Source organism: Neofelis nebulosa (genome assembly GCF_028018385.1).
Source record: "Neofelis nebulosa isolate mNeoNeb1 chromosome Y unlocalized genomic scaffold, mNeoNeb1.pri SUPER_Y_unloc_1, whole genome shotgun sequence".
NCBI lineage: Eukaryota > Metazoa > Chordata > Mammalia > Carnivora > Felidae > Neofelis > Neofelis nebulosa.
Genome location: NW_026691917.1, coordinates 1272591 through 1300455, shown reverse-complemented (window position 1 = coordinate 1300455; position 27865 = coordinate 1272591). Strand labels below are relative to the sequence as shown.

The 27865-nt window shown below is 35.2% G+C and overlaps 1 protein-coding gene across 1 annotated transcript; it reads right to left on the bottom strand.

The window, feature by feature from the left end:
- Nucleotides 1-58: 58 nt before the first annotated feature.
- LOC131503569 (cullin-4B-like) lies at nucleotides 59-27536 on the bottom strand. Its single transcript, XM_058715020.1, has 9 exons — nucleotides 27455-27536; nucleotides 25877-26098; nucleotides 22132-22247; nucleotides 14284-14357; nucleotides 13479-13641; nucleotides 13289-13378; nucleotides 11525-11607; nucleotides 10713-10780; nucleotides 59-191 (listed from the first exon to the last, which is right to left on the bottom strand). Exons 2-9 carry the CDS (start codon nucleotides 26082-26084, stop codon nucleotides 61-63), a joined length of 933 nt encoding a protein of 310 aa, XP_058571003.1. The 5' UTR covers nucleotides 26085-26098; nucleotides 27455-27536; the 3' UTR covers nucleotides 59-60.
- Between the last annotated feature and the right edge of the window lie 329 nt (nucleotides 27537-27865).

Genomic DNA, 27865 nt, shown 5'->3' with positions numbered 1-27865 from the left:
ATTATTAAAGGGGGAAAAATTACCCATAAATAATCTAAATTACTTAATGCAGCATCTTCTTTAAATAAATACCTTGATATACTCAATCCAATGCTGGAGAAGAACTTGAAAGCCACATTCTATCCTACTGAATACTTGGTAGACTAAAGACAAATCCTCAATTCTATTTTCATCAAGAAGAAAGCTTAAGCCTGAATATTAGAAACATGAAGGCAAAATTAGCAATACAAATACCCACCTCAGATATACGTTAAATGATACATTAATTTGAGATTGTTACATTCAAGACATTTACTCTGGATTAAAAATGCTACAGTCCTCAACTTTGCAAGTAAGTGTCGTATCAGTAAGTGTTTATTAAGAAATAATTAGATGGATGGCAGAAAAAAGAGTGTAATTTATTCCTCTGGACTGTTTGTTTTTCCACTGTCATAAATGCTGTCTTGTAAACCACTGTGTATTTCGTATTACTGCCGCAAAACATACATCACATAAATTTATAGTAAATAAGTTTGTAATATAGATATTACTGTGCATGAATTAGAAAATTACAGATTTTAAATAGAACTTTAATTAGACGCATTAAATATCTGATTAAGTGCCAGATACTGATTTTTACATAAGAACAGGAAGGTATACAATATACCCAAATATATGGACAAATATAATCATTCTATAAATAAATAAACAAGCATAAAAACCCCAGAATGCAAAGGACATATAGCAGTATATTTGCTTCTAAAAAGCCACGTGTTCAGCATCAGAATACATCACTATCGACATGTTGCTTTTCTCTATTCAACATTACCTGAAGAACCCTCACCGTCCAAAGAAACTTTCTGCCAACTCTATTCTAGAAATATATATACCATACTGAACATATAAAATAAAAAAACTAAGGTTAATAAAATATCATAATTTACTAGTATCTGCCAATTTATAAATTAATAACTTTTCAGCATTCCTCAACTTCGGAGATCTAAACACTATGCTATTTTAGTTCACCTCTCACTTCCCAGTAACTGTGTTGATAAATTCCTACCTTTTTAATCAATCCATACTACCAGTTTGCCATTTATTATTATGGTTTATGTGAAGTATAAATCGTTTTCTGTTCAAATTTAAATTCGTTATAAAAACAGAAGATGAAAAAAGGCTATAACAGATGACATATTCGGATGTAGATTTTTTACTGGCATTTCTAAGCATTAAAACTGTCACGGTAAACTGAAAACTGTCAATCATTAAAAAGTTGTTCTAAACTGCACAGGGGCAATGACTGCACATTGTCATTAATATACCAAAAACCAATCAAATATGTGTGTTAAAACAGACTGATTTTATGACATGTAAATTATATATCAATGTTTTAAAGAGAAGTAGGACTTTGGGTAGTGAAATATTTCTTAAATCCAAAGATAGGACTTGAATAGAAAAATATCTTAGTTTTCTACATCTGGGGCCTCGTTATTTACAAATCTCTATTTTCAATTTACATTATAAAATATTATTGTTGAGGTGAACACTGAACCATCCTACACACCTACAAAACTGATTGGAGGATTAACACAAGACTCTGCACAACCTGAACCACAGAATTCATCAGGAATTCACCCCAAAAGAAAGAGCACGAAGAAACGACAGCCAGGGATTTAACCAACACAGATACAAGCAAGACGTCTGAACCAGAATTTAGAATCACGATAATATGAATACGGGCTGGAGTCCAAAATAGACTACAGTCCCTTTGTGCAGAGATAAAAGAAGTAAAAAAATACCCAGAGTTAAATTAAAAATGCTATAACTGAGCTGTGATCACGGATGGATGCAGGGGCAGCAAGCATGGATGAGGCAGAAAAGAGAATCAGCGATATAGACGACAAATTTACAGAGAATAAGAAAGCAGAGAAAAAGAGGGAGATTAAGGCAAAAAAGCACGATTTAAGAATTCGAGAAATCAGTGACTCATTAAAAAGTAACGACATCAGAATCATAGGGGTCCCAGAGGAGGAAGAGAGAGAAATAGGGGTAGAAGGGTTAAGTGAGCAAATCACAGCAGAAAACTTTGCTAACCTGGGGAAAGACCCAGACATCAAAATCCAGGAAGCACAGAGGACCCCCATTAGATTCAATAAAAACTGACCCTCAACAAGGCATATCATAGTCAAATTCACAAAACAGTCATGCAAGGAAGGAGAGACTCATCAAAGCAGCAAGGGAAAAAAGTCCCTAAACTATAAGGGAAGACAGAACAGGTTTGCAGCAGACCTATCCACAGAAACTTGGCAGGCCAGAAAGGAGTGGCAGGATATTTTAATGTGCTGAATCAGAAAAATAGACAGCCCAGAATTCTTTATCCAGCAAGATGGTCATTCAAAATAAAAGGAAAGATAAACATTCCCAGACAAACAAAAATTAAAGGAGTTTGTGTCCACTAAACCAGCCCTGCAAAAAATTTTAAGGGGGACTCTCCGAGGGGAGAAAAGATGAAAAAAAAATGTATGTATACACACACACATACATATATACATACACACACACATATATATGCACACACACACACATGCATACATACATACGTACGTACGTACATACATACATACCAAAATCAAGAAAGAAAGGACCAGAGAAGATCACCAGAAACTCCAATTCTACAAGCATTATAATGGCAATAAATTAGTATCTGTCAGTACTCACTCTAAATGTCAATGTACTCAATGCTCCAATCAAAAGACATACGGTAACAGAATGGGTAAGAAAACAATTACCATCTATATGCTGTTTACAAGAGACACACTTGAGACCTAAAGACACCTTTAGATTGAAAGCAAGGGGATGGGGAACCATCTATCGTGCTAATGGTCAAGAAAAGAAAGCCAGAGTAGCCACACTTCTATCAGGCAATCTAGACTTTAAAATAAATAATGTATCAAGAGATGCAGAAAAGGCATTATGTCATAACCGAGGGGTCTACCCACCAGGACGACCTAACAATTGTAAACATTGATGGGCCAAATGAGGCAGCACCCAAATATTTAATTCAATTAATCACAAACATAAAGAAACTCATTGATAGTAATACCGTTATAGTAGGAGACTTCAACACCCCAATCACAGCAATGGACAGATCGCCTAATCAAAATATCAAGAAGGACACAATGGCTTTGAATGACACACTGGACCAGATGGACCTCACAGATATATTCAGAACATTTCATCCTACAGCAATAGAATATACATTCTTCACAGGTGCACATGGAACGTTCTCCAGAATTGACCATATACTGGGACACAAATCAGCCCTAAGTAAGTACAAAAGTATAGAGATCACACCGTGCATATTTTCAGACCACAACACTATGAAACTCAAAATCAACCACGAGAAAAAAAAAACATTGGAAAGGTAACAAATACTTGGAGACTAAAGAACATCCTACTAAAGAATGAATGGGCTAACCCAGCAGTTAAGAAGGAAGTTAAAAAGCGTATCGAAGTCAATGAAAATGATAATACCACATCCCAAAACCTCTGAGATGCAACAAAGGAGGTCATAAGAGGAAAGTACACAGCAATCCAGGCCTTCCTAAAGAAGGAAGAAAGATCGCAGAGACACAACCTAACCTTACACCTTATGGAGCTGGAAAAAGAACAGCAAATAAAACCTAAAACCAGCAGAAGACAGGAAATAATAAAGATTAGAGCAGAAATTAATGTTATCGAAAACAACCAACCAACCAACCAAGCAACCAAACAGTAGAACAGAACAATGAAACCAGAAGCTTCTTCTTTGAAAGAATTAACACAATTGATAAACCACTAGCCAGTTTGATCAAAAAGAAAAAGGAAAGGACCCAAGTAAATAAAATCAAGAATGAAAGAGGAGAGATCACAACCAACACAGCAGAAATAAAAACCATAATAAGCAAACATTACGAGCAACTATATGCCAATAAAATGGGCAATCTGGAAGAAGTGGACAAATTCCTAGAAACATATACACTACCAAAACTGAAACAGGAAGAAATAGAAAATTTGAACACACCCATTACCAGTAAGGAAATCGAATTAGTAATCAAAAATCTGCCAAAACACTAGAGTCCAGGGCCAGATGGCTTTCCAGGGGAATTCTACCAAACATTTAAGGAAGAGTTGAACACCTATTCTCTTGAAGCTGTTCCAAAACATAGAAATGGAAGGAAAACTTCCAAACTCTTTCTATGAAGTCAGCATTACCTTGATTCCAAAACCAGAGACCCCACTAAAAAGGAGAACTATAGACCAATTTCCCTGATGAACATGGATGTCAAAATCCTCAACAAGGTATTAACCAACAATACATGAAAAAATACATTAAATACACTAAATCAATACATTTAAAAAATGGTGAACATGGATGCAAAATCCTCAACAAGATAGTAGGCAACTGGATTCAACAATACATTAAGAAAGTTATTTACCACGACCAAGTGGGGTTTATACTGGGGATTACAGGGCTGGTTCAATATCCGCAACACAACATGATTCACCATATCAATAAAAGGAAGGACAAGAATAATACGATCCTCTCAATAAATGCAGAGAAAGCATTTGACAAAATACAGCATCCTTTCTTGATAAAAACCCTCAAGAAAGTAGGGATAGAAGGAGCATACCTCGAAATCATAAAAGCCATATATGAATGACCCAATGCTAATATCATCCTCAATGGGGAAAAATTGAGAGAATGGGGAAAAATTCCTGACCCTAAGGTCAGGAACAAGACAGGGATGTCCTCTCTCGCCACTGTTACTCGACATAGTATTGGAAGTCTTAGCCTCTGCCATCAGACAACACAAAGAAATAAAAGGCTTCCAAATCAGCCAGGAGGAGGTCAAACATTCACTCTTCACAGATGACATGATACTCTACATGGAACACCCAAAAGATTCCACCAAAAACTACAAGAATTAATTCATGAATTCAACAAAGTTGCAGGATATAAAATCAACGCACAGAAATCAACTGCATTCCTATACACCAACAGTGAAGCGACAGAAATAGAAATCAAGGAATTGATCCCCTCTTCAGTTGCACCAAAAACCCATAAAATACCTAGAAATACATCTAACCAAAGACGTAGGAAATCTATACACTGAAAACAATAGAAAGCTTATGAGACAAATTGCAGAAGACACAAAAAAATGGAAAAAGATTCCATGCTCCATAGGAAGAACAAATATTGTTAAAATGTCAATACTACCTAAAGCAATCTACATATTCAATGCAATCTCTATCAAAATAACACCAGCATTCTTCACGGAGCTAGAACAAACAATCCTAAAATTTGTATGGAACCAGAAAATACCCTGAATGGCCAAAGCAATCTTGAAAAAGAAAACCAAAGCAGGAGGTCTCACAATCCCAGACTTCAGGCTATACTACAAAGCTCTAATCATCAAGACAGTATGGCACTGGCACAAGAACAGACACTCAGATCAACAGAACAGAAGAGAGAACCCAGACATGGACCCACAGACGTATCACCAACTCCGGGATATTAGTTCCAGTCTTTTGAACTCATTATCCAGGGCAGCTTTGTCCTGTGGCTGTGTGGAGTGTGAAATGAAAGGCTGCTCCAGTAATGGCAAATACTTTAGGTATGGCATCTATCAAACTTAATTCCCACAGAAACATTGCTAAACTTTCAACTTTGCAGTCTGCAGACTGCTGGTGGACAAGTTATGGTGGAGAACTGATTTACTGTTGGTGCAAGTAGGTAGATTTCTTCTAACTTTGAGGCTAACAGCATAGAAGTGTGCCCAGAAGGTGAAGATTTCCTGCACAAAGACACTGACGAAAGAAATCTATCAATATAGTTCACAGCCAAATGCAGGGTCTCATTCTGTGCTTTGTACTATTCTCCTATTTAAACCAGTCCACAAGCACAGCTGTCAAACTGTTTGTGAGCTCTTACAGATTTCTCCATGTAACCCACTTGAGGCCTACATTTAAAAAAAATGTTAACACTGAATTCATTTTTGAGATACAGAGAGACAGAGCACAGGTGCAGGAGGGGCAGAGAGAGAGGGAGACACAGACTCCGAACAAGGCTCCAGGCTCTGCTCTGTCAGGACAGAGACCTAATCGGGTCTCGAACTAATGAACTGCAAGATTATGACCTGAGCCCAAATTGGACACTTAACGCTTCACCGACAGAGCCACCCAGGTGCCCCTTTAGGTTTACATTTAATCTCCATTCCCCTAAGGTATGTGTCAATATCCTCATGATAATCCAGGACTTCTTTAACATTCATTGGGTTTCCATCTTCTAGTACAATTGATATGTCCGTAATGCGTGGTGACTCAAAACTACTATCCATTGGATAATCAAGAGATACCAGTGGTTCTCTTGGTCTAGGTAAAGTAAAAGCTAAATTGAAAGCCAGCACATTTTCATGATTTTTTTTTTTAGATTCATCTGGCCTTTTTCAGTCTATTCTTGTGTTTTATCCGCCTGGTAAATGGAGGATGCTTACTGTTTGCTTCCCAGGGAGGTACAGCAGCATGTTCATCATGCATAGGAAGATCCTTAAGAGGCGCAATCTGTTGTGTCTTGGGCCTTTGCTGTGACACCGCAAAGCATGGTTCCTGGCCTTCAGTACAGCCACGCCTTCCCAAGTTTATTGAGCAGGCACCACCTTCTCTTGGTTGATGTTCTTCTGGTCCTCTTGGATTGTCATGTGCTACAGTTATCAGCAGCCCCTCTGGTTCTAGGCCTGGGCATGGAGCTGCCCAACATCACAGCTTCTGGGATCTTGGTGGGATTAAGTCTGTGGCGCAAAGCAGTGTGTACTCTTTCCCAGGCCAAGAAACACTAGAGCCACATCCAGCTGCCCCATCTCTAGGCAGCCTGCCCGCTAAGGATAACGCAGTACCAAGGAGGTTGCAAAAGGCATATGCAAGCACTTCCCACAGTGTGCAGGGATAAAGATGCTTCCAAGACGCAGCAAGCAGCCCACTGGAGTGGCAGCTGGCTGTTCCTGCAGTTCAGGTAGTTAATACACCAAATAACTCAATAAGGCATTTTCAGAGATGCTTGCCATATCTTCTGCACTGTAACTACATTTATATTGAAAATAGTTAAGTTAAAATGCAAGCATCAAAATATTTAGAGTGCACTGTTTAGCTCATACAGGATTCCTATTCCTAAAAGGTTCCGCAGGTGGATGGTACTGATGGCTCCAAATATTGTGAATGAAATCACTGCCACTGAAATGTATGCTTAAAAATAGTTAAAACGGTGAAGTTTAAGTTATGTATATTTATCACAAGAGGAAATTTACAATCAGAAGTAACGGTATTTCACTGTTGGCTTATAAATGTATACTTCCTCTACCTCTCAGACATAATTTTAGATTAATAAAACACGGCTGCATCTTGTAGACTTTCTGGTTTGGAAAACAATTTTCTTCAGAATGTTGAAAGACTGTGCTCATTTCAGCAGCATATATCCTAGAATCTTGAAAGACTTTTATCTTTTAATTTTTGCCATTATTATGACCTCTGTGTAGATGAACTCACGGGATGGGTTTTGTTTTGTTTTGTTTTCTCTGGATCCAACCATTTCTCTGAACCTTCACTTTGCAGTAAATTGTACTCTAAATATCTTCAGTCAGTATTTAGTGAATACTGAAGGTAGGGGAAGATATGGGACTTCATTTTAGCTAGAAAAAGTTACTAAAATGCATTTATTTAATATAAATGTGAGGATCTACATAAGACTGCACATAATTACAAATGCTTCAACTGAAACCCTGAGATACAATGGACCCTTAACATTTCTAAGGAGAAATTTAATTTTAAATAAGGAAATCCTATAAATAAGCCAAGATTTGTAAGAATATTTGTATTAAGATGATCCAGAAATCACCCCTAGTTCATAACTTCTCGGGGATACCTAATGTTCTAATGGGTGATTTGTCTTCTGAAATGTCTGCCTAACATCCATGTTAGAATCAGTCTTTGTTCCCTGACCATCAGCTTAATTATTGCGAGGACTGCAAGCCCAGAAGAGATGTAGGTATGAAAGGATACAGATAATGTACACGATGGTTAACCCATAAATAGGCATCCATGAAGTTTACTACTATTTGGAACCCTAATAAAAATTTTTCTTTCCACTAATAAGCAAGAGTTCACAAATTTTCTCCAATCCAATATATGTCCATCTGTCCATTCAGCAGTGAAAAACCTAAAACATTTCCTCATTCTTACGGAGAATCCTCTCCTTAATTCTGGTGCTTCACAAACTATGTGGAAAGCCTTGTAGATATGCACATTTTTCTGTTACCACAGAAACAATAATCTATTTAGTAAGTCAAACAAACAAACAAACAAACAAACAAAACCCACTGGTTTTCAAGGACAAACACCTGTTATACCTGTAGAAACCCATCCCAAAGATGTTTCCTAGAAGAGTGAAAATGTCCGTAAGTCATATGGGGGGCTTCCAGTATCACTCTATTCTAAGACCAAGATTAGAAACACAATTATTTTAATTTTATCTAATTCCATTCTATTACTGTGCAGTAAAGGATATCTCTTGCTTAAAGAAAAGTCTGGCCTTTATACAGCTTCTGGAAGGTAATCAGTAAACTCTCTGAATACCACACAGGATAACATTTTATTTACTGGGGGGCAATGGGCCATGCTACACAGTTCATGGTAAAATGTGACTCATGGTGGGGGGGTTTGGGCCAGGAAATACCAGCCTGATCTCTGAAGGGACTGGACACTAAGATCAGTCATGCTGAAAGTCATCCATGTGATGTGAGTTTCCCTACTTGGCAACACTAAATGCATGCTGTCAATCACAATTTCTGGGAGAGCTAAGCTCTGTCCGTACAACCCTAGTGGGAGAAGACCACTGAAAGTTCATGCCTGGAGTTTGTTCTATGATCCTCTTCTCTTTGATGATTTCAACTTATATTTTCATCATTATCTTTTCTGAAAACTTGGGAGTACTTTTTAGCAAATTGCTGAACTTGAGGGTGATCCTGGACACCTCACCCAGCTGCATTCATATTCCAAAAAAAAATAATATGATAGAAAAATTTTAAATTATGAGTTCTTCTGACTCTATTTCATTTTAATTTCAAAGATCTGAAATACCTTTCTGATGATATGAATTTCCTTCTAATAGAAAAATTCACAGTACTGGTGCTCTCCCCACTCTATATTTCTGTTGTGAAATAAATAGTTAGGGGTGCCTGGTTGGGTCAGTCAGCTGAGCATCCAACTCTGGGTTTCAGTGGCTCAGGTCATGATCCCAGGGTCATGAGACTGAGCCGGTGTCAGGTTCAACAATAAGTGTAGAGCCTTCTTAGGATTCTCTCTCTCTCCCTTTGGCCCTCTCATCAGGGTCACTCTCTCTTCAAGTGAAATGAAATGAGATTAAATGACATGGAATGAAATGAGATGGAAAGAGATGAAATAAGATAAATTAAAATATAGTTAAATTTTATGTATTTAATTTTTTTTTAAATTTTTTTTTCAACGTTTTTTATTTATTTTTGGGACAGAGAGAGACAGAGCATGAACGGGGGAGGGGCAGAGAGAGAGAGAGACACAGAATCTGAAACAGGCTCCAGGCTCCGAGCCATCAGCCCAGAGCCTGACGCGGGGCTCGAACTCACGGACCGCGAGATCGTGACCTGGCTGAAGTCGGACGCTTAACCGACTGCGCCACCCAGGCGCCCCTTTATGTATTTAATTTATTTACAAGGCACTTCACGTGATAAGGAAAAATAATAACCAAATGTATACTGTGGACAGGAATAAAACTTAAAATTATAGAATACTCTGGATTAACATACGAAAAAGTCCTTTCCCAAGAATAAAATTACCTGAATTAATATGACATTCTCCCTTCTTCAACCATAAAATCAAGGCTCCAGTTACTACAATATTCTCCTACATGCTCTTTGTGCTCAGGAAGTTTTTAATCATATCTAGAATATAATCCAATTTTTCAAAAGGCCAATGTGATCAACTACACTTACTCTCTCCAGTTTCAACTAACATTCACGATTCCCTGAAGCCTTGTTAAGTATACTTCAGCAACACCAGGATTCTGTTTATGATCATGCCTAAATCTTTTCCTTGTGGGAGGTCACTAGACACAGACTCTCCTTTCAATAATGTACTTCTTTTCAACGTCAGGTTTTAGTTTACATGCACTCATTTAATAAGGTTTTCTAAAAAAGTATGTCCTGTATTGAATCCATTTATTTTGCATCAAGAAGCAAAAGCTCATCACAATTTGTTGAACAAATGTTGCCCTTACGTGAAGAAAAGGGAAAATACCAGAAGCAAAACATGTGCTCAAGAGCCCTAACCTACAATCTAAAATTTTAAAACACCAGAAAAAAAGGTAACAATACGGACTATTTTTAAAACATCAGCCAAAAATAAAGCTTGAGCACATTACTATCTCAAGGTATATGTGTAACTCTCATTTAGTATTCTTATAAAAAAACCCTGAATATACTACATGACACAAACTGCTTTGGCAAATGAGAGAATGAGAAAAAAATTGTATCTGGTTTTATCAATCATTTTAAAGGAAGACTTACACACAGAACGCATTAATAATTACAATTATTTAAAAATGTAAAAAAATAAAATTATTTTCTTTAATAATGCCTTCTCAAAACATACATATTCTCATTTACCTTTCTGAAGAACTGCTGATAAGTGTTCACCTAGAAGCTGCTTTTCTAGCAGAGTGATCAGTTGTTTCCTGTTTAAAAAAAAAACGAATTTAGAATCACTGCAAGATTCTCCTAATGGAGAGTTAAAATGGTTTTCCAAAACCCTGCTGCATATATTATTGTCATCTGTCCTGATTTCTGTTTTACATTGTTATGCATGTATGAGTGCCATAAGATTTGTAGTTTGGTCTTCAGGAGACTGAATTTCATTGCATGAACTTCTGATTTCAGAGTTATAAATATCATTACATAACTACAGGAAATTATGTGATAATAATAAACATCTAGTTTTTATCTCTAATTAAACAAGACCAACAACAAATTTTCTGAAGTTTCCCACTCATCCAAAAAACTAAAAAATAAACTTATGAAGAAAGTTTTATTTGTCAGGCTTTCCCATCTTTTTGATACAAATGAAGAAAGGAGAAAGGCAGGAACTAAGCAAAAAAGGTGAAGAACTATATTATTTAATCCTATCATATGACAATTTAAAAGATTTTTAACATTTATTTTTGAGATACAGTGAGAGAGAGAAAGCATGCACACGATCAGGGTAGGGGCAGAGAAAGAGGGAGACACAGAATCCAAAGCAGGCTCCATGCTCTGAGTTATCAGCACAGACATGACCTGAGGCGAGGTGAAGTCAGACGCTTAACTGACTAAGCCACCCAGGTGTCCCGGATAATTTCTGATCTAAGGAAAGCAAAATCAAAGTGTATATAAATATGGTATATAGAAATTACATATACAAATACAAAATATGTAATTCTTACTGTGTGTTAAGGCATAGGTAGGTTCTAACTCTGTCTACTTCTCCTTCTAGGAGCTTCTTGATGTGGTAAAGACACCCAGGAATCTGAAAATAAAATTTTTACCTTCCTATTTTAAGAATCATGGGACTTAAAGAACGAAAGTTACAAAGTTTTTGTAGCAAGCAAACAAAAACATTCGTCTTTTAAATCAACTTAGTGTCATAACCTTGAAAGACACAGCTATCATATCCTTGAAAGGCACAGCTATATGGTCAGTTTGTTTCTATCAAGTCAGAATGTCAAGAATTATTAAACTGGTTACAGCTTGTAACTGGAATCCATGCTTTTGAAATTTTTTTGTATTATTTTATTTTATTTATTTTTTTAATATATGATATTTATTGTCAAATTGGTGTCCATACAACACCCAGTGCCCATTCCAAAAGGTGCCCTCCTCAATACCCATCACCCACCCTCCCCTCCCTCCCACCCCCCATCAACCCTCAGTTTGTTCTCAGTTTTTAACAGTCTCTTATGCTTTGGCTCTCTCCCACTCTATCCTCTTTTTTTTTTTTTATTCCTTCCCCTCCCCCATGGGTTTCTGTTAAGTTTCTCAGGATCCACATAAGAGGGAAACCATATGGTATCTGTCTTTCTCTGTGTAGCTTATTTCACTTAGCCTCACACTCTCCAGTTCCATCCACATTGCTACAAAAGGCCCTATTTCATTCTTTCTCATTGCCAAGTAGTATTCCATTGTGTATATAAACCACAATCGGGAAATGAAAATTTAATATAACCAAACAAAAATATAAAATACATGAAGCAAAGGGCTGTTATAAATGAAGAGAAACACTGAAAATTCAACAAAAGCTGATGACTTGACTACACACAGATCTATGATGTACAGTACATACAGAACGTACATGGTATATAAAAGAACATATATTATATCCAAAATAATGGATAGAGTACTCAGACAGAAACCAGCAAGTTAACATAATACTTTAACAACACTAAACACGAAAAAGTATTTATAGAACACTCCACTCAACAACAGAATACACTTCTGCTCAAAGTACACACAGAATATTCTGCAAGACAGACCTCATCAAGTCACAAAACAAGCAAATAAATTTTAAATGAATGAAATTATAAAAACTGTGCTCATTCATCAAAATGGAGTGAAACATAGGAAAATAAGAAAATTTGAGAAAGTCACAAATATGTGGAAATTAGACAACACATTTCTCAATAATCAAGGTGTCAATGAAGAAATCAAAGAGAAACTACAAAGTACCTTATAATAGGTGAAAACGAGGCTAGAACATACCTAAATTTAATATGGCAGCTAACGCATTCCTTAGAAGAAAATTTATGGTTATAAATAATTACATCAGAAAAACAAAGACCTCAAAACAAAATAAGCTTTAAAAAAAAAAACCTACTTTCTACCTAAAAACACTGGAAAAAGATCAAAGTAAACCGAAAGCAAATGAAGAAACAATATTTAGCACAGAATTTAATGAGAGAGAAATGAAAAAAAAAACAATAGAAAAAAATTAACCATACCGAGAGTTGCTTCTTTGAAAAGATCAACAAAGTAGACAAATCTTTAGCATAACTGACCAAAAAAAAAAAAAAAGAAACAAAGAAAAAAAATTGTCAAGAAGAAAGGTTTGTCAAAATTTATAGGAATTATAAAGAAACATGGTTCTTTACATTTTAATAATCTTTTCTATGGATATTGAAATAATTTATAATTATCATCTTGATCTCAAATACCTCTTTTTTTTGCGCTAGCTTCCTTCCCTCTGCTGCATAGAACCTGCTTGTTTCTTCTAAGAATTTACTCTCAAAAGATTCTTGGTAAATCTAATAATGGAATATATAAAAGAAACTTAGTTAAAAGTTATCTGTAAGATATCACATTAGAAATCAGTTTCAATTTAATGAAAGTTAAGAAATTACTTACCCGCAAATCAGAAAGCATAGTTACAAGCCTTTGAATCAGACATCGATCAACCATTTCGCCATTTCTTTCTTTCGCAATCAACACAAGAATTCCATCTATGGTCCTGCTACGAACATTCTGATCACAAATTATATATGATTTAAATAATTCAAGGCCCATATCCCTAAAACAAACAAAAAAATCTGCCTAAATTTTGGCTTATATTTTCCCCATCAGTTACACTTCTGTGTATATAATGCATTTCCTAGTCAAAACAAAATATAACTTGATGTTAAATTCACTGTATCTACAGTTGGATAAATATTTCTATTTTGTTTCTTGATGGTCTGAAATCAATAAATAAGATTCAGTGTAAATAAGGCACAGTGGATGACATGTATAATTCAGTAATTTCTTAAAAATTAAGCAAAATTTAGGACGCTAAAGCTTCTAAACTGGCCTTAGATTTTTAGCCTTCATAATAAGCACAATGGTATGAATAATATCGACATTAATATCAACTTAGTGACCTTCTAGTTTTTTATAACGAAGTATTTCAAATGGGATTCAGTGTCCTAGATTAGATTCTAGAACTAGTATGTTTCCTAATTAAGACAGGTTTTTAAATTGAGGTAAATTATAAATTAACACTTAAAACTGTGTTACCATGTACTCAAATATCATTTTAAAAAAGTCAAAGTTTTATGATACAAAGAAATACACATTTTGAAAATGATTTTTCTCTTATTGTGTTTTCTCTCAGAAGATAAAGGAGGTGATTATAAATCACACGTAACAGTGTTTTAAGTAATTATTTGTATCTTACCAAATTGAAGACAACATCAAAATTTGAAACGCATAAGTTCTATCTAGGAACAGAAAAATGTTCCTAATCATGCTCTGTTAGAAATAAAAAAATAAAGGTAAAACACTACGTCTCAAAGATTTTTTTGTTAAATTATCATCCCATCAAATAAAAACTTAACTCTTAAGAAAAGCACATAATTTATAACATTCTTATCAATCAAACATGGGCAATAATGTATTTATTTCTCTTGTAAAGATAACCTTTCAAATTTTTCACTCTTTTCTACGCTGCTAGTTCTTAAATAATAAAGATTAATAGAAATATATAAAGAAAATTTATTAATGGGTTATTTTATGTAAAAACTGCCGATATATGAATATTAGTGGTAAGTATAGTTTGCTCAACAAATCTTTGAAAAACACCTACATATATATTTTCAGCAGACTGAAAATATAAGACAGAGCTGTACCGCAAAAGAAGAGGAAATATGAAAAATTAACAGCAATACTTAAGAAGACCAAGGCCGTGTACAAATATAACATTTCTCCGCTTTTATTTAAAAACACACACAGCAGGGGGCGCCTGGGTGGCGCAGTCGGTTAAGCGTCCGACTTCAGCCAGGTCACGATCTCGCGGTCCGTGAGTTCGAGCCCCGCGTCAGGCTCTGGGCTGATGGCTCGGAGCCTGGAGCCTGTTTCCGATTCTGTGTCTCCCTCTCTCTCTGCCCCTCCCCCGTTCATGCTCTGTCTCTCTCTGTCCCAAAAATAAATTAAAAACGTTGAAAAAAAAATTTAAAAATTAAAAAAAATTAAAAAAAATTAAAAAAAATAATAAAAAATAAAAACACACACAGCAGGAAGAGAATTCTTTATAATGAATATACTGGTTATGTACAAACTTCTTTATTATGAATATACTGGCTATGTAAAAATTAACTGTGATGTGAGCATATATAAGAAGAGTAGTTCTCACACATTATTGTCTCAAGTCCCCTTCATATTTTTAAAAAGTACTGATGAAACCAAAGAATTATCACCAGTGTAAGTATCTGCTAATACTTACCGTACTAAAAAATTAAACTGACAAAACTTTAGGTATTAAATTCAAGTTATACTAATATAGTAATGAAAATGTAATTAATCTGTAAAGAAATAAGGTTTTAATCATTTAAATTTTAAAATAAATTACCAAAGGGCATGAACTTTCACTTGTAATATGAATAAATTTTGGAGAGCTAATGTAAAGCATGGTGATGAAGTTAATCACCATATGTGCTGGGAAGATACTTGGCAGTTGCTAATAGCAAAGATACTTAACTGTTATCACCACAAAAAGTTAATGGTAATGATGAAAAGTGGTAATTGAGGTATTAGCTAATCCTACCATAGTAATCATTTTGCAGTATACAAACGTTACCAAATCATCACATTGTCCATCTTAAACTTGCACAATGTGATGACCCTATTAAAGCAAAAAACTTGGTAAAGAATTCATAATCTACAAAAGGAAATAGAGCATTAATGCTTTAAACACACCTTTTAAGTGCTATATTACAAACATGCTTTTAAGTGCTATAATACAAAGAGATGGGAGAAAGCAAATGAGAAGCAAAAGAAAACTAGGGTGGAATAAAAACCAGAGTGGAATAGCCTAGAAAGCATGAAAGAAATGATAACCTTTGAACTACATCTTAAAAGAATAAGAATTTTCCAGGAAATATTTTTCAGAATGATTTTTACATATTGCATGGAATAATCAACATGCATGGCATATTATTTCACACACACTTAATTTTGTGGCAAGTTCACCATCATTATAAATGATGTAATCAACTGTGTAGGATTTAAAATATGCTTGTACAGGGGCGCCTGGATGGCGCAGTCGGTTAAGCGTCCGACTTCAGCCAGGTCACGATCTCGCAGTCCATGAGTTCGAGCCCCGCGTCAGGCTCTGGGCTGATGGCTCGGAGCCTGGAGCCTGTTTCCGATGCTGTGTCTCCCTCTCTCTCTGCCCCTCCCCCGTTCATGCTCTGTCTCTCTCTGTCCCAAAAATAAATTAAAAACGTTGAAAAAAAAAATTAAAAAAAAAATAAAAAATAAAAAAAAAAAATAAATAAAATATGCTTGTACAATTAACATCAGCAACAACTGTAGCCATAAATACACTGTTTTTAGAAAATGTCTACTTTTTTTGCTTCTAACTTAAAACATTTATGGCACCTCTTTTGCTGGTTCCTCTTTTAACACTACAGAGGACATCTGGAAATGTTGTGGGAAGGGGTTATTATGCTGCTGAGAGAATTTTGCCATGTTAACACTTTTGGGGAGGTTAAAAGAAATGGGTATTTGTATGGATTACAGCCCTCATTTTTAACCAAGACCCACAATTACTTTTTTAAACAAAGAAAACTAGAAAGATGGGATGTGGGAGCCATCAATGACTTAGGACACATCTTATTGTCCTAATGAGTGAGAATAACAACTCCAAATACAAAGAACTAGATCGGCCAATATGCTTGGCAATTCATTAAAACCAATTAGATAAATACTTTCATGTCATAATTCATGTGGGGACCTCCTTTTATATTTTAAAAATATAAACTCTTCAGTGTCACTATTTTATTGAACTGTTTAGTCTATTCTAGTTTTTATTCTTTACATATGAAACTGAGAGAAATGTTTTCCATTAGTGAAGATTTAAACTCACAGCAGTTTTCTTTTTATACCGTAAATAAACTTTTAAATCTAATAATAGTATCAACATATCATATTACCTTATGCTTTATTCTGCCAAATAGAAAAGCAAACACAATTTACATATTTTCATTTTCAAAATATAGACATATTTTGGGGCGCCTGGGTGGCGCAGTCGGTTAAGCGTCCGACTTCAGCCAGGTCACGATCTCACGGTCCGTGAGTTCGAGCCCCGCGTCAGGCTCTGGGCTGATGGCTCGGAGCCTGGAGCCTGTTTCCGATTCTGTGTCTCCCTCTCTCTCTGCCCCTCCCCCGTTCATGCTCTGTCTCTCTCTGTCCCAAAAATAAAAAAAATAAATAAATAAAAAATATAGACATATTTTGTGTTGAAGTATTTACAAGTTTATCTATCTTATTTAGTATAGCTTTGTTATAGCTCTACTATACATTCCTCCGTATATTCAAAACTCAGATGATAAATTACTAATTTCACACACTATTTAGTAAGACTAAATCTGACATATATTTCGTGCCTCTTGTTTAAGCTCCTATTAACGTTAAACTCAATTACATCTAAAGTATAATTATCTGTTTGGAAAAAAACACCTAATTGTCAGCGAATAAATAAATTAAAATTAAAACGTTAAAGAACTGAAAATTTTGGTCTACCATAAAAGTACTTCCAGAAGCTTTTAAATAAAGTATGGGCTAACTACAGTTTGAAGTTTTTCATTTACAGAACCATTTAACATATTCCATGATAATTCTCTGAACTAAAAATATAATTTCTATACTCTACCATTTGTCTGCTATGATTTTGCCAGCATATATCCATTTTCTTTAGAAAAGGGCCATAGGGGCGCCTGGGTGGCGCAGTCGGTTAAGCGGCCGACTTCAGCCAGGTCACGATCTCGCGGTCCGTGAGTTTGAGCCCCGCGTCGGGCTCTGGGCTGATGGCTCGGAGCCTGGAGCCTGTTTCCGATTCTGTGTCTCCCTCTCTCTCTGCCCCTCCCCCGTTCATGCTCTGTCTCTCTCTGTCCCAAAAATAAATAAAAAACGTTGAAAAAAAAAAAAAAAAAAAAAAAAAAAGAAAAGGGCCATTATCCACAGAATCCATGAGGTAATGTTAAGAAAAACTTTATATTCTAACATTAACACACATTCTGCAAACGGAAGATATGACTTCTAAAAGACAGTATTTAAAACTGCTTAATGATAACCTTAGGTCCAAGGATGTCTGTCTTAAACAGAACACAAAGAGAACAAAAATAACATTAATCCCATATACCAAGTCAATTATTCCACTCGATAGATACTGACATGGAAAATTTGACAAAAGACAGGAAACAACTCAAAGAGGAAAAAAAAGGATACTCTCTGAATTGATGAATTTGTGCTTTGAGGTGCTGTTCACAAAGCTGCTTCAACTGTTTATACAAGTTTGCAGATAAATTGTAGGAGCAAAGGTTTTCAACACTCTGAAAAAATGAAATTTTTGTGCTTAAGTTGAAAAAATGCAAAACAAAGTTACTTTGTCTACAACTGTTGATTATATACGGACCACTGATTGTGAACTTATTTTATATGAATTAATAAGTGAATAGGAATGTCATGAATATATTCATGACTATTAAATGATGAAAAGCTATTTCAAAATTTGCAGTATCTGAACCCTAAGAAAATGAATTTAAAGTCTTCCATCTCAATCAGTACGTACAAACCCATTCTTTATGAGTAATTCTAAGCACCAAGATATTCATAGTAATCAGCTTTCTTTAATTTAAAAATAATTCTCTGAAATTAGCTGTTCAAACCATACGTTAAACCACGTCTTAATTTTCAGAATTTTTAAAAGATTACAATCTTTCTTTAAAATTTTAAAATTAGAAAATACATTTTAAAAATGTGTACAATACAATGAAACACAATTTTATTAAGTGTGACTTACAATTCCTATAACAAACAATAAAACAAACCATTTGTTTATATTAAAATACACCCTACTGAGCACTGCAGTGAAGTCACCAAAAATAGTGCAAAGCTCTCACTCCTCATTAAACAAAGAATTCATCTGGCAAGAATGTTCGGAATCAACATTATAAGAGTTCTAGAGTCTAACCGAAACTTTATGACCAAAGGCACATTTAATAAAGAAAAAGTATGCTACATCTCAGTAATAGAGCCTTTCGGAGGCTTAATTGTCAGAGCTACATAAGTATGCCTCGGTTCTTTTTAAACTAAGAAAAAACACGTACAGGAGCAGGCTAAATTACATTTAACTAAAACAACTTGGACAATGGAACATCATAAAAGCCATATAAGAAAACCTCACAGCCAGTACCATCCTCAGTGGGGAAAAACATAGCTTTCCCCCTGAGATCAGGAACATGACAGGGATGTCCACTCTCACCACTGTTGTTTAACATTGTGCTGAAAGTGCTAGCATCAGCAATCAGACAACAAAATGAAACGAAAGGCATAAAAATTGTCAAAGAGGAAGTCAAACTCACTTTTCACAGATGGCATAATACTCTAACAGGGAAAACCTGGAAGTCTCCACCAAAAAGTTGCTTGAACTGATACATTAATCCAGCAAAGTCGCAGGACACAAAATCAATGTACAGAAATCAGTTGCATTTCTATACACCAATCGTGAAGCAAAAGAAAGAGAAATCAAGAAATCAATCCCATGTACAATTGCACCAAGAATCATAAAATACCCAGGAATAAACCTAACCAAAGATGTAAAAGATGTGTATGCTGAAAACTACAGAAGACTTGTGAAGGAAAGCGAAGAAGACACAAAGAAGTGGAAAAACATTTCACGCTTATGGACTGGAAGAATAAATACTGTCAAAATGTCAACACTACCCTAATCAATCTACACATTTAATGTAATCTCATCCAAAATCGCACTGGCATTCTTCTCAAAGCTAGGACAGCCAATCCCAACATGTGTATGGAACCACAAAAGACCCCAAACAGCCAGAGTAATGTTGAAAAAGAAAACCAAAGCAGGAGGCATCACAATCCTAGACTTCAGCATTTACTACATCAAGACAGTATGGTACTGGCACAAAAACACACACACACAGACCACTGGAATAGAACAGAGAACCCAGAATTGGACCCAGATGTATAGCCAACTAACTTATGACAAAACACGAAAGGGTATCCATTGGAAAAAAGACAGTCTCTTTAGCAAATGGTGGTGGAAGAACTGGCCAGCAACATGCAGAAGAATGAAACTGGACCACTTTCTTACACCATACATTAAAAACAACAACAACAACAACAACTACTCAGAATGGATGAAAAACCTAACTGTGAGACAGGAAACCATCAAAATCCTAGAGGAGAAAACAGGCAACAACCTCGTTGACCTCAGATGCTCCACAGGTCTCCAAAGCCAAGGGAGGAACAACAAGCCAAGAGGAGCAACACTCTCCAGTTGCATCCACGTTGCTACAAAAGGCCATATTTCATTCTTTCTCATTGCCACGTAGTATTGCATTGTGTATATAAACCACAATTTCTTTATCCGGTCATCAATTGATGGACATTTAGGCTCTTTCCATAATTTGGCTATTGTTGAAAGTGCTGCTATAAACATTGGGGTACAAGTGCCCCTATGTCTCAGGACTCCTGTATCTCTTGGCAAGGGAATTAAAAGCAAAATTGAACTATCGAGACCTCATCAAGATAAAAAGTTTCTGCACTGCAAAGGAAACAACAAAACTAAAAGGCAACCAACAGAAAGGGAAAAGATATTTGCAAACGACATACTGGATAAAGGGTTAGTAACCAAAACCTATAAAGAACTTAGCAAACTCAACATGTGAAAAATAAGTAATCTGGAGAATTGAGTAGAATGAATGAATAGACACTTTTCCAAAGAAGACATCCAGATGGCCAACAGACACATGAAGAGATGCTCAACATCACTCATCATCAGCTAGATACAAATCAAAACCACAGTGAGATACCACCTCATACGAGTCACAGAGGCTAAAATCAGCAACTCAGGAAACTACAGATGCTGGCGAGGATGTGGAGAAACAAGAACCCTCTTGCACTGTTGGTGGGAATGCAAACCGGTGCAGCTGCTCTGGAAAACAATGTGGTGGTTTCTCAAAGAATTAAAAATACAACTACACTATGACCCACCAATAGCATGATTAGGAGTTTATTCAAAGGATACAGGAGTGCTGATTCACAGGGGCCCATGTACCCCAATGTTTGTAGCACCACTTTCAACAATAGCCAAACTATGGAAAGGGCCTAAACGTCCATCAACTGATAAATGGATAATATAATATAATACAAATTGTATATAAAAGATTATATTATATAGTAATATAATAATATAATAATATACAATATAATAATACAATTAGTATTATTAATATATTAATAACATATATAATATGCACAACACACGCACGCGCACGCACACACGCACACACACACACACACATATATTTGTTGGCAATGAGAAAGAATGAAATCCTTCCATTTGCAGCAATGTGGATGGGGCTGGAGGGTACTATGCAAAGTGCAGCAAGTCAAACTGGAGGGTATTATGCCAAGTGAAGCAAGTCAGTAAGAGAAAGAGACATATATGTTTTCACTCATGTGTGGATCTTGAGAAAGTAAACAGAAGACCATGGGGTAAGGGTAGGGGAAAAAATAGTTACACACTCTCTTAAATACAGAGAACAAACCTAGGGTTTATTGGGGCACTAGGGGAGAGGGGGAAATGGGTTATTGGGCACTGAGGAGGGCACTTTTTGGGATGAGCACTGGGTGCTGTACGTAAGCAATGAATCACAGGAACCTACCCCCAAAACCAAGAGCACACTGCATCCACTGTGGGTTAGCCAACTTAATCATAAATTATATTTAAAATTTAAAAATTAATAAAATAAAATAAAATACCCTGAACAATAAGAATATATACATAAAAGTACATAATTATACACACCATAATTGTAACTAAGTAAATCAATCAAACATAAATACAGAAAGTGTACTGCATGATTGTAATCTTGGTGGATCCCATGATTACGATGCATGATGATAAAAATTATCCAAGGAATTATAATTCAATTATTACTATAAACCCTGATTCCATTATGATTAGTGAATACCTGTATCCAAAAGTGACACACACCTGATAGAGTTCTTCCAAGCTGTATTTAACAGAGATACTATTCTGGATAGCCTGTACAGCTTCTTTTAACTTTTGCCATGTTTCTTCAGTGTAGTTTTCCAGTGGCAGGGGTTTATCTAATAAATAAATGAAAGTTTAGAGAATAACTGTTTGGGAGACAATGTCAAAATACTAGAATATGTAACATATCCTCACACACTTACAATATAATGAATTTACTTTAAACAAAGCTTGTTGAGGCCATTCAGTGGGTTAAGAATAGTCACTTCAGCAAATGGTACTACGACAAGATACCCACATATGAAAGAATGAAGTCAGTGTCATAATCAAAACATAATTCAAAATGGATCAAAGCCATAAATCTAAATATGAAAGCAAAATCTATAAAACTTTTAGTAGGAAACAAAGGGATAAATCTTCGTGACCTTGGACCTTGCACTAAATTCACACATGACACCAAAACATAAGTGACAGAAGATAATGTATTGGGGTTCATTAAGTTAAAATGTAAAATTTTTGTGGATCAAAGGTAAGGAATAAAGAAAGCAAAACACAACCATCAGGATACAATAAAATATTTTCTAATAACTGGTAACCATGACGCATCCAGAATAAAAAAACTGTTGCAATTCATCCACAAAAAAGAATATCAACCAATTAATAACTAGGCAGCGGATTTGAATAGATACTTTCAAGAACATATACAAACGGCCAAGTAACCCATGAAAGGCTGCCCAACATAGTAATAGATTTATACAAGTCAAAATCATGACATACGACTTTATGCTTAATAGGAAGGATGTAACAAGTTTTTTAGAGGATGTGGAAAAACTAGAACCCTTATACTTCTCTGGTAGGAACATAAAATTGTACGGAGAATGTGGAAAATTTAGCAGTTCTTCCATTAACCATAAAATTACCATATGACCCCACAATTCCCTTCCTAGTGTATATCCAAAAGAATTAAAAACAGGTATTCATACAAAATAGTGTATATAAATGTTCATGGCACTATGTACATCCATATGATAGGATTTTATTTAAGCCATAAAAATGAAGCATTCACACATACCACAACCTGAATGAACTTCAAAAACACTATGCTAACTGAACTCAGCCAGGCACAAAAAAGATTATACAATGAAACATCCAGAAGAGGCAAATCTATAAAGACAGAAATCGGAGAGCTGACTGCCTTGTAGAGAGAGGACAGAAATGACAGGAAAAGGAATGGGGCAGAGAAATCATAATGCTTGTGAACATAGGTTTTCATTTTCTACCTATTAAAATATTTCACAATTAAACTGAGGCGGTAGTTACATAATACCGTCAAGTGCTAAGTGTACAACTGTATACTTTAAAAGTTAACGTCCAATTTATTCTTTGTGAATTTCTCCTCAGTAAAAATATCAGCACAAAATTTGTAAAAGAAAGTCTCAACAAAAAACAAGAAACTTTTATGTTTAAATTACTAAACAAAACTAATCTTGCAAATAAATGATAAGGTTATACTTAAGAAGCTGGCAAAGATAAAGTGAATCTAAAATAAGAAGAAAAATAATACAAAATTAAGCACAAATTAGCTGAGGTAGAAAACAATCAAAACCAAGATGTGGGGCCTTCGGAAGGGAAACTATATAAGCTAATATATAGTATATATAAAATTACATTATATATAATATATATTATATATTAGTTATTAATATCCGTTAATAATTATATATAACTAAATTTACACTATATTTAATATAATATAATTAACATCATTAATACGATTATATTAATCATTATATATAATATATATTAACATATATATTAGGGTTTATATATAAAATACACAAAGTTATGTTATATATAATATATATTATATAATTATAATTACATAAGTTTATTTTTCTTTGTACCACATTCACTCTCTCACTCTCAAAAAAATTTACTATTATCCAAGAATGGTAACCATTCCTTCCTCTACGCAGAATTTAATACAAACTTTACCCTGAAATAAATGAGTTATTTTAAAAATCTGAAAAGCATTATTAATTATGTCACGGAAAAAGGAATATGAGTGTTGCTTCAAATCCAGTTTATATAAAAAAGTTAGCAAGAACACCTGAAAGTCAGATATCGGATGATGATGATCTACAGAACTATTTCAATATTCCATCCCACTAAAACAGAATATTTTCTAAGTTTATTTGTAGTATTTTAATACATGAGACAGAACAGCAAATGTTGGATATCCTTTATGTAGGAGTATTAAATTTGTAGAGGCACCTGGGTGGGCCACTTGGTTACGCTTCCAACTCTTGATTTTGGCCCAGGTCAGGATTTCATGGTTCATGAATTCGAGTCCTGTGTCAGGTTCTGTGCTGAGAGTGGGAAGTCTGCTTGGGATTCTCCCTCTCCCTCTCTTTCTGCCCCTTTTCCCTGCTTGTGCTCTCTGTCTTAAAATAAATAAACTTAAAAAACAGTCAAAATTATTTAAATAACTTTAAGAGATACTTGATATAGCTCTGCCCTGAGTATGAGAACCCAGATCAAATTAGTAATATTGACTAAAACAATGAAAAACATATGCACAGACCAAAGCATTTCAGTTCCTTAAATTCACCCTAATGCTGAAATATACCAAAAAAGATTGGAAAAAGTAAATTTTTCAATCTATGCAACAATGCATGAGTATAACATGAATTCAAATAATTCATGCTATTTGAAATCTTACTTGGCCACTAAAATAAGATTGCTTTTTGAAACTTCAACAATCTAAAGTCAAACTTCTGCATAATAAATCTAGCATGCACTAGGTTCTGGATAAGGCGAAAAGGTAAAAAGCAAACCACCAAGGGGCAAAATGTTACAAACATTTACTTTTGAAAAGTTCTAGAAAATTTGAGGTCTTATTCATAAATTTTGGATTGTTTGATATTTACTTACAAAACTAGTTTTTTGACCAGAAAATAACTGAATTCAAAAGTTTTTAAATAATATTAATTAAAATTTTAAAAAGTTAACTTTTTTCTTGACAACTAAAGATGGCAACAGGGTTGGAATATGCCCTTTAAAACCTGTAACCTAAAAAATGAGAATCTTGACAGGATATCAAAAACATTGGTTTATAAAATGCCAAAATACCATGTGAGGATTCTGTTTTATGAATTCTATATGAAAATATTATATGAAAAATTACGCTAACTCTATAAAAATGGTATGAAAAACCAATGATTATCATGAGTTTTTAATTTTTATATTAATATTTCTTCAAAATGTAAAATCTACTCCTAATAAAGGATCTTACTATGGTTTCACTGTTTATGTCCAAATGCACAATTTTTTACCACCTGTTCTGTAACTTATTAAAAATTTAAATTGTTGCCTTTGGACTCCCCATGTAAGAGCTTTTCTCAGTAATATTATAGATCCACTCACTAAAAAGATGGAAGAGAATGTATTCTACAACGGTGTGGCAACCTAGAGTATTTCAAACAGTAAGGGAGGGCATAAATGTATTTTAGAGAGAAACAAAGTACTGAAGAGTGGAGTAATTTTCCCAAGGTCTCGAGTTACTCCATGGTTAAACTGGGGCCAGGATTCAGGTCTTCAGAGTGTAAAATCAATGTTCCTAATCTTCTAAAAATTAACTACCTCGAAAAATATTAACTGTATCTCTCTGAATTTAAAGTAAGAAAGCAGCAACAGGGTATGAAAAGCTAAAACTGAAATCTTAAAAAAATTATCATTAAGTTACCTTTAAAGTTTTTGATTGCCAACTTCTTGACAGAGCCAGTGCCAAGCATGTTACTGGCAAAACTAGACAGAGTTGTTGGGGCTTTAGTCAAGTCATTGTTGTGATGGTCTGCAGCCACAGAGAAAACCAGCAACTTTCCGTTTTTAAGTTGTTCTTGTTTCTGAGAGGCAGCAGCAGCTGCAGATGATGATGAGTCTTCCTGAGGCATTTTCACATTAAGTCCTATGAAATCCAAGAAAATTCAAGTTTATAATTTTATCTAGTAGAAGACTTAAGAAGTTTTGGTGACAGGAAAAAGAAGCAAAAGGAGATAAACACGAAGAGCATTTAGTAATATTCCTGACCCTTGTTCCTATATTTTACTCATTGTTTTTCTTAACACTACATGGAGGCAGATGCAGGGAGACCATCAGCAGGTAGTCACAACCTCTTGAGAAATAGTCAAAACACTAATGACCAGATGAGGAGATGAAATATTGTGAAAATGAAGAGAATGAAAAAATGAATAATCGTCAAAAGAAAAAGAGGAAAATAACCAAGCACAACTGCTGAAATAAGAAGTGAGTTTCAGTACAGCATAGTGGCAAATGACAAAATGGTTGTAAAAGTGTTTTGGAATATGCAAGGGCAAACATGGGAAGGAAACACAAGAGATTAGAAAACAAGAGGAAACTGGGAAACAGAGGGGAAAAAATGAAAAAGAGAGAGACAGAAAGAGAACACAATGTAAATACAAACTGCAAAAGAAAAAAAAAAACGTACAAGGCACCTGTATCAGAATATTTCACAACCTCCTGCAACACAGAGCTTACCCGAGGGGGGGAAAAGAAACACAAACACAAACACAAACCACAGAAACAGCTAAGAGAGAAATCAATGAGACAAGAAGTGAAGTACAGAAAGTCAGAAAAGCCAGAATATAATACATTTGTTTACTCTGTACCACTTTACATCACGGTTAGCTATACAGACGTTTGTAATATACAGCAAATAAGAGACAAAGCTCTGCACTCTCATGGAACATTCACTATAAAGGTCCAGAAAATCTAGCAAGTATGATACCCAAGGTGCTAAATGATAAAATAAATAAAAACACACACATGGGTGGAAAGAGTTAAGTTTAATGAAGGATTAAAGGTAAGAAGAAAGTCAAAAAGAGGTATGTAAGAAAATGAAGGGGAAAGCCTGTAAAAGAAAATAAAAAGCAAGGCAAATTAGCTACATAATGAATTAGGCACAAATAAACAGGGATTTTAAAAAATCATGGATATTTTGGATATCCCTCCGAAATCACGGAAAAACATGAGAGAAGTTTAGGGAGAGAGGCGGGGGAGAGAGAGAGAGAGAGAGAGAGAGAGAGAGAGAGAGAGAGAGAGAGAGAGAGAGAGAGAGAGAGAGAGAGAGACGCAACGGTAGAAATAGGCAACATATATTCACACATAATTCCGGTTACAAAGTCGACGCTAGAAGCCTCCTGACTGCTAGAACTAAAACAGCAACACGGCACCCTTACGATCAAGGCATAAGAAACCAGTAATAATTTACACATTTTCTGGTTGTTTGGTGCAAAGTACTTGCCTCTCTGAAACCGGAGAAAGTACTCAGAAACGACGGTTGACGTCACCCACAGCCTCGCCGTCTCGCGATGCGACACCTCAAGATGTCTCCACCGGAAATGACGGAGTCCAAAATTCTGATTATGACGTTCGCTTGCGTAGCACAACTACCCTCTGCGCTGCCAGGCAAAAGAGAAAAGGAGCTAGAGCCATGTCCGGAGAAAGATATTGTAGAGAAATACAAGATCAATTAACACTGCGTGGAAAAAAACATTTTTTTTTTTAGGAGATTGCGGTAGATCGCTTAGCCCTCAAATGTATGCCGTTATTTAAATAATCTGAATGTGGAGCATAAATGTATCAATCTTGTATATCCTTTCCTTGGGAGGCCAAGTCGTCAAGCCGTTCCATCCACGGCCTTTAAAGCAATGTA

Excerpts from the sequence above, each read along its gene's own strand:
- LOC131503569 (XM_058715020.1), bottom strand. The coding sequence starts at position 26,084 with ATGCCTCAGGAAGACTCATCATCATCTGCAGCTGCTGCTGCCTCTCAG. Across the intron at positions 22,248-25,876 it reads GGCAATCAAAAACTTTAAAG|ATAAACCCCTGCCACTGGAA; the intron begins GTAACTTAATGA and ends TTTATTTATTAG. Across the intron at positions 13,379-13,478 it reads CTATGCTTTCTGATTTGCGG|ATTTACCAAGAATCTTTTGA; the intron begins GTAAGTAATTTC and ends TTCCATTATTAG.